The sequence below is a fragment of the Pteropus medius genome, unplaced genomic scaffold, assembly GCF_902729225.1.
Source record: "Pteropus medius unplaced genomic scaffold, Ma_sr-lr_union100, whole genome shotgun sequence".
Lineage (NCBI taxonomy): Eukaryota > Metazoa > Chordata > Mammalia > Chiroptera > Pteropodidae > Pteropus > Pteropus medius.
Window position 1 is genome coordinate 36,410 of NW_024345201.1, and position 8,293 is coordinate 44,702.

Below are 8,293 nucleotides of genomic sequence, written 5' to 3' on the forward strand. Positions count from 1 at the left end.
CTTGGAAAAAAAAGTTACATGGTATATTACATAAGATCAAAAAGTGTGCTTCTACTTTCATTTATGGAGGTTTGAAAGTCAACTGTGCATACTTATAACATTTCTGGGAGCGTTTGGTTTCTAGGCTGCTCTCTGTAATTGTATTGCAATTGTCCTTTCATTGCTTTTTCCTCTGTGGTATCGTATATTCACTCCGGTGTCTTATATGCACTATACTGTCAAATTTAATTATTTATTCTTATTTTTTGCCTCATTGGTTCAAGCGATTACAGTCATAATTTTCCTGTTGTTGTTAACATTATTTCAATCGAGATTTGTAATAGTACCTCATTTAAATTTTTCTGCACTGGTTACGGTTTTAACCTGAGAATGAAGCATTATATGTAAAGTGTTCAAATTCTCTTAGCATCGTACTTGAAAGTTGTGTTAATTACATAGTGGTAAAATCTAGAAGTTCTGTGTGGAGCTAACATGTAGGAACCGTAATTTTCTCATAGCCTCTTGCATTTTCTGATTTCTCAGGGTGTAAATAATAGGATTCAGCAAGGGCGTGATAACAGTGTAGAACACAGAAAGGATTTTATTGCCTGAAAAGCTACTGAATGGCCAGGCATAGATAAATATACAAGGTCCAAAGAACAGAGTGACTACAATGATGTGTGCAGACAATGTGGACAGAGCCTTGGAGAGCCCTCCGGATGATCTTTGCCATACAGTGACCAGGATGACAGTGTAGGAGACAAGCAGGAGGATGAAACAGATAAGTGAGAGCAGCCCACTGTCGGAAATGACAAATAATTCCAGGGTGTATGTTTCAATACAAGCGAGCTTAATCACAAGGGGAAGGTCACAAAATATGCTATCTATGACATTGGGGCCACAGAAAGGCAAGTTCACAGTTAATACCATCTGGCTCGTGGTGTGTATAAAACCAATTATCCACGAAAGTATCACAAACCCATTCAGCAACCTGTGGCTCATGATTGTCTCATAGTGCAGGGGTTTACATATGGCTACATATCTGTCAAAGGCCATGGCTATCAAAAGAGTCATCTCGGCACCCCCGAAGAAGTGCATAAAGAACATCTGGGCCATGCAGCCCCATATGGAGATGGCCTTGTGTTCGGCGAGCAAGTCTGTGATCATCTTGGGTGTGGTGACAGTGGAGAGGCACAAGTCAAAAAAAGAGAGGTTTCCAAGGAGGAAGTACATGGGAGAATGAAGGGTGGAGCTAAATGTTACTGTGACCATAATGAGAATGTTCCCCAACACAGTAGCACCGTAGACCAAGGAGAATGTCACAAAGAAGAAAATCTGAAGTTTCCATTGTATGGAAAATCCTAGTAAAATAAACTCAGTCACAACAGATCCATTTTTAAGATCCATTTACTCAACTCAGCAAAGTCCCAGAACTTCTTTTATACAAATAGAATAAAAAAAAATAAAGTCACAGTTAGCACCAATGTTTTCCTGTTTCCATATGACGAATAATAGTTGGTGATATGAGAGCATATAATCTAAAATATATCAGCACAGCACCGTTTATAATTTGAGATTATTTTATGGGTCACAACACTTTGAAACAGTTTTCTTATAGTTGTGAAGTAATTAAAGAACATTTGAAGGAGTGGAAGCTTCATTTTCTATTGTTTTATTCTACCAGGTGATATTCTTTTATCAATTGATCTTGACTTTGTCACTAATTTGCCCACGTAGAAAAATTAGATAACTAGTTCAATTAGTATTTATTTTGCCTTTAATTTATTATTATTATTTTCTGTACCTGTCCACCCTTGAGATTGTGTTATCACAATGTATAAGAAATGTAGGATTTGGAAGATAAAGAAATTGTATTGTCCTATATCTCAGAGATATTTTACAGAGGTCATTCTATGGTTCAAAAATAAGTAAATAAACAAACAATTGTACACGCACATAAAATTAGGTACTAACTTAAATATGGAAGAGAGTTTTCAAATTCATTAAAAAGAATTTTGCTTTTTAGTTTCTGTTGTGTATACTAAGAATTTCAGAGAACATGGGCTTAGCTTCAGATCTTTTTGAGCTTGTTTACTCAAGTGCTTGTATTACGATCGTTCACAATGAGGAGTGTGTGTGTTGTGTGTAAATGTACGTATGTGGTGGTTTAAAAATAAATGGTGAAATGATTCAATCCTAACATATAGATTTTGCTTTGGTTGTAGTATATCATACTAAATCGTCTTTACTCAGCTTTTTTGACATTGTTCATAGGATCTGGAGTGAGCAGAAATAATCAATAACAATGAAGTGATTTATTATGTGCTAAGCTCTGTTCTAATTGTTTTACATACATTAATGGATTGAATGCTCATAACAATTGCAAGTATTATTATTATTATCCTCATTTTACAAAAAAAGGAAACTATGGCATAGAAGTATTTAATGACTCGCTCATGGTTACACAGCTAACAAGGATCAAAGCTGATATCAAGCTCAGTCAGTCTCACACCAGAATCTGGGTTCATACCAATATACCATATTGTCTCAAAAAATAAAAGGAATGTGTAATTATGGTCAAGTTATTAAGTATTGATTGGATTCATAGGTTCCATGTAAATTCCTTAGGATATGTTTTAACAAGTATATTGGAATCCTTCAATATTGTAATTAACTGCACTGTTGTTTCCATAGATCGAATCAATTCCTGTGTGTCTAAAAAGTTTACCCTCTAGGGGTGGTTCTATAGAGTAGTGCTTAGCACGTCTGCTTTACATGCAGAATTTCCTGGGTTTGAGCCCCAGTGGCGCCACGGCCCATATCCTGGGCGTGCCAGGCCCCGGGTGCTCGCTGCTTGGGGTTTGCACCATGAGCACATGAGAGGAGACGCCCCGCCTTCAGAGATCCAGTTCTTAAAGGGAGACAGCAACATCCTTAGGTCAGGGGTGGATGGGGCAGGGTGGGGGGAGGATTAAAAAATAATAATACAATAATAAAATAAAAAGTTTACACTCTAGAGAGAATAATTATCAAACAATAATAGCAATAAATCCTGTAGGAAAATATAAAAATTAGCACAGGGTTTATGCAACATGCTACAAGAATTTTAAAAGAATGGAGACCAATTCCAAGTGACACTTTCAGATATGCCTTTAGTCTTGGTTGTTACTATCTTCAGAACACTTGATGCTCAGTAAAGCAATCTTCATGCTCAGTAAACAAAATGGACAAGATTAGAGAATGTGTGAGGATTTATAGGACGAAAAGAATTAAGAGCAGTGCATAAGAAGAGTGGCCTCTTTAGAAAAGGGACTGAATTAAGATATGAAGATGCATAAGAAGTGTCTGTTCTCTTTCTTCCAATGACCTGTAATACTCTCCTTGTTTTCATTTCTATACAGGCTCTTGCCAAAATTTCCTACCACCATTATCCGACCTTAATTCCCCCAATTGCTTTCCTATCTTAGATATTTTTAAGAAATAGATAATGCCTACAAATTAGAGGAAATAAAGATGAAGATGATGTAGTTCCTGTAGGTCAGCCTCCAGGAGCAGACCAGGTGGGTGCTGAATGATGGACTGTGGACTTGAAGGAGAATACAGGGGACCACTATCATACCACGTCTCCTTTGAAGGATGACGTGACGTGATTATCATGTGAGTTAGAAGGAATTTAGCTGTTGAGACTTTTGTGACACTGATTGCAATAATTAGATGCACTTTGGAGACATGATAAGGATTGATAATTATTAGATGGAACGACTATGCCATTCATAATTTGAGAATGAATACCTTTGCTACATGAAATTTTATGCCCTATGATACAATAACAGTAGAGAAACTTGGATAGGAAATTAATATGATCAAGCATAAATTGATTAAGAAAGCTTTCATTTTGCCCTTTTATTTTATTTCATAGGGAAATCTGGCATTCATTTATGTTGATGACCTTCTCAGAGTTTGTTTCTATTATTTTTCTCCTTCCATTCCCAAACAAGCTCTCTAAGATTACTCTTTAGTTCTACACTTATTCTATCTGTTCTTATATCATGAGTGTACAAAGGCAATATAAATGAAAGGAAAGAAATTAGTATACAGTTAAGACAAAAATTCTATTAGTCAAGAAAATTTCCTTCTTTTGAATAATCCATCTCACATTTTATTATAATTTTACTCAATTTATAATGTGCCTTGGATAATAATAATATTAGAGCTAAGAAGGAACTTTGTAAACTTTATTCACCATATCTCACTTAGAAATGAAAACTCAAGATTCACATAATAAGTAAATCTTCCCAAGTCTTAGAGGCAGGACCACGCCAAGGAGATGTGGTGAATATTAGGTAAGAGAGTATGTGTAAGCTCCTGGCCAGGCACTGAATAAGCTCTCAGAGGGCATGTATTCCATCTGAGTCATTTATGTAAATTCAAGATTACAATCTTGAGATTTTCCATATAAATCTCTATTATGAAAGGAATGAGCCCAGACTTGTTTTATTAATTAGTTGGATATGAACGTTTCTGCTCTTGCTCATGTGTATACAATATATACCACTTAATATAATAATAATTGATTCAAGTAAATATTTCCTTCCCCTTACATTATAGGCATTTTAAGAAAATAAGCATTATTTCAATCTTGACTGATTTTATGCTTTTTAAAAATTATAAATACTTAAGCTAAAATACAGCTGGACCTCAAAAACATGCTAAGTAAAAGAAGCCTGACACAGAAGACCACATGTTGTATAATTTCATTTATATAAAATGTCTAAGAAACACAAATTCATAGGGACAGAAAGTATAATAGTGGTCACCTTGAGTTTGGGATGGAGTGGAAATGGGCACGAGTTTTCTTTTTGTGATAATGAAAATGACTTAAAATAAGATTGTGGTGACAATTGCATGACTATGCAAATCTGGTAATAATAATTATTTAAATGTGTACTTAAAATGGATGAATTTTATAGTACGTTAATTATATTCAGTAGAGTTTCTATAATTTTATTAACCAATGTCACCCCCAATATATTTAATAAAAAACTTAAACCATATATATATTTTTGTTTTTACTCTTAAGTTAAAATTATCTCTAATATACTAATTTAGTATTCTAAAATAGCTTTCTGGTACCATCGAGCTGCTTTTATTCAAATATATTTCACTAGGAGACCATTAATGACATACTACAAATCCAATCTAATCTAGTTTTAAATTTTCTTAATATTCTCTATTTGAATTTATATTTTGACTGCCTTATGTATTTGAAAACTTGCTATTCTCTGTGTTAATTTTCTTGGTACTTTTTTTGCTATTCAGAATACTCATAATAAGTTTCCTGAATTATTCACATTTCCCTTTGTTTTTTTGAATAGGAACATCTTGGAGGGACTTCCCCCTCTTCATTCCTTTAAGATCTCATTTATATTTATGGTCTAATGTTAAGTTTTATACATCAATTTGCTAAATATCTAGTTCTGGTTACTCATTCTCCCATGCCATCTCCTTCTTCGACTGTCATTCTGAATTGGCAGAATAATTTGTATTGCTCATTGTTTACATGTTTCATGTTACTTGTTTACATGTTACTTGTTTACATATTTCATCAACACCTGAAACTTGATGAAGAGAAAAATATCCCTAATCCACAAAAATTATGAGATTCTAGCTTTCCAGTTATTTTCAATGATGGTGGTATGAGTTATTTGGATGCCCAGGATTTACTTTTTTTTAATGTTGTTCATTGTTCTTAATCACTTCCCCTCTACTGTCAGATAATACTCTGCAATATCATTTTGAGATCATATATCCTTTACATTTTCATGGAAAGTGTTGGTTATAGCTCACTGTGAAACAGTTATGAGATCTCCCAGTGAGAGAGGATTTGTCTCAAAAACCACACCCTTTTCCTTCCAGCTAACACAAAATTAATCAAAGCACCTTTTTTCAGTACATTACTTCTAATGAATTAGCTAGATATAATATTTTCACTTACGTGTATTAAAAGCACAGTATGAGGCATAACATGTTCACGGTATTATTCAGTATTAAATATCCACTTTTCACTTTCTGTTATGCTCGGTATATGATTCTGCATGCAATTTTTTCCCTCTTTTATAAAGATGTAGACAACTTTGGAGGCAGATTGTTGGAGCTCTGGGAATCCAAATTTCAGTGGGAGTTGTTAAAACAGAGGCTGCTGCCCTAGCGTGACCAGCATAGATGTTTACACTTAGTTTCTGGCCTTGTAATATGCTGTCCTTGTCTCTGGGTGCTGGCATGATTAAAATACGCATGAGCATGTCAGTCGATTGGTTGTGATATAGTGTAGACATTTTTGGTTTATGGACTCCTCCTTTCCCTCACATTACTCTGAAGCTATCCTCTTACCTTCCTTCTAACAATTTGTAGGCAATTTTTAAGATTAATAATCTCCAAACTTTTCTGAGCACATCCTCAATATAAAAATTGATCTAAATATGTTATAAGCATATATTGTGTACAACATGATCATATTCAGGAAGTAGAAAATTTAAAGATAAAGTTAAACTTAAAATAAAGATAATTATGTTAAATAATTAAAAATGCAATATACATTAATGGAATAAGTAACTATTTGGTGCTCGCTAAAATATTAATAATTATTTTTTTGATTTAAGTATCTTGTTATGGGATTTTCAGGGAAAATCTATATGGCACAAAATAGTTTCATAATCATTACCCCTTTTATTATAAAATATTAAAATAAATTATTCTTTTACAAGGTGTTGCTTTGAATTATATTGATGATTAAAAATTAATCATATTGATGACCCTGGTGTACTTTGCATCACAGGCTTCGAGTCTGCTTCAGTAACTTAGTAATAAAGGATGTCATAAAAAAATTTCAAGTTGGTTGACATCTCTGTCAATTACCTCCAAGTCCTGTTTTAATTCCAGTCAAATTCACCCCTTAACCCATGGCTAAATGTACATTTTTCTTATAAACATTGCTGTTATTATAAGAGTCATCACAGTTGCTGAGAGTTCTTTGTATACAAACGTCAGTCATACTTTTCTATAAGGCAATACTCTTTTCTACAAGGCATAATTTATTCTATTACTTGATTTGAAAATCATTAGAAATAGTTTCTATGTACTTTTCCATAGAGTTTGCTGATAAGGAATGCATTTTATTTATCATGATAGTACTCATTTTATCCATTTTTACAGTGGCAGAAAAAAAGTATTTTCTCAATGGAATACGACTTTTGTCTTTTAACTGTTTAAGAGACATTCGTAAACATTTTATTGCATCAGTTAAAAATTTAAAGTCCTCCATTAGTTATCGTGTGACTATTAATATTGCAATTAAATTTAAAAAATTAATTTATGTTTTATATATTAACTTTTTAACTATCTTGTTAATCACAGTTACTAGCTAAAATAGCAAGGCACGGTATCTGTTGACAAGTCCACAGTTAATAGTAATGAAAATAAACTCATATTGTAAAATAATGGTTCTTAATAATTTAGAATGGTTTTTTTTTAGGCAGCTTATTGTCAATTCTGATAACTCATCGCACTTTTACTTTGTGATTTAGCTGAAAAAGGGTTCATATTATGGATAGAATTGTCAACTGTGCCATTGTATAATCATTTACAAGAGTTTTCATAATTAAAATCATCTTAAATCTAAGGTTAATTTGCTGTGATCTTTTCAAGCCCCTTATAAAATTTTGGAAAACAAGTTGAGTTAAAATAAAATAATCTTAGTTGCGATAAACATGGTTGAGTGAGAGAAGTCCCCAGATCTCTCCCTCTGAAACAACAATAAGCTGAACATCTAAAACTCAACAAAAAATACCCAAACTGCACATCAGCAGATATGAGGGTCGGATTTCCACATAAGGGCTACCTCAGATCAGAAGCCAGGGTGTTGGGCAATGGAGTGGAAGAAATAAGTATCTGCCTCTCACAGTGTCAGAGCTCCCTGTAGGGGGACGGTGAGGGGAGAAGGTATGGTAAGTTCCCTGAACAGCCCTGCCTGAAGGGCAGTGAGCTCCACGGAGCTGGCAGCAGTGCCCAGTCATCAGAGCAGAGAGCAAAGAAGCAGGACAGCAGAGAAACAACAGTTGATTTTTACAGGCTGGAGTTTCAAAACCAAGACTGAGCTACAATCTCTAACCCTAAACACAGAGGGCACCTCTCCCTACATCCTCCAAGACAGGACATCGTCGAGCCCCAGGGGAATCTGAGCAAACATCACCAAAAATGTCGCTAATACTGACAGGGACCGAGACTAAGTGAATCGAGAATGATTAAACATCTACCA

The 8,293-nt window shown here is 34.2% G+C and overlaps 1 protein-coding gene across 1 annotated transcript; it reads right to left on the reverse strand.

Moving 5' to 3' along the window:
* Positions 1–447: 447 nt before the first annotated feature.
* LOC120611019 (olfactory receptor 4L1-like) lies at positions 448–1,386 on the reverse strand. The gene has a single exon (XM_039873330.1). It carries the CDS (start codon positions 1,384–1,386, stop codon positions 448–450), a length of 939 nt encoding a protein of 312 aa, XP_039729264.1.
* Between the last annotated feature and the right edge of the window lie 6,907 nt (positions 1,387–8,293).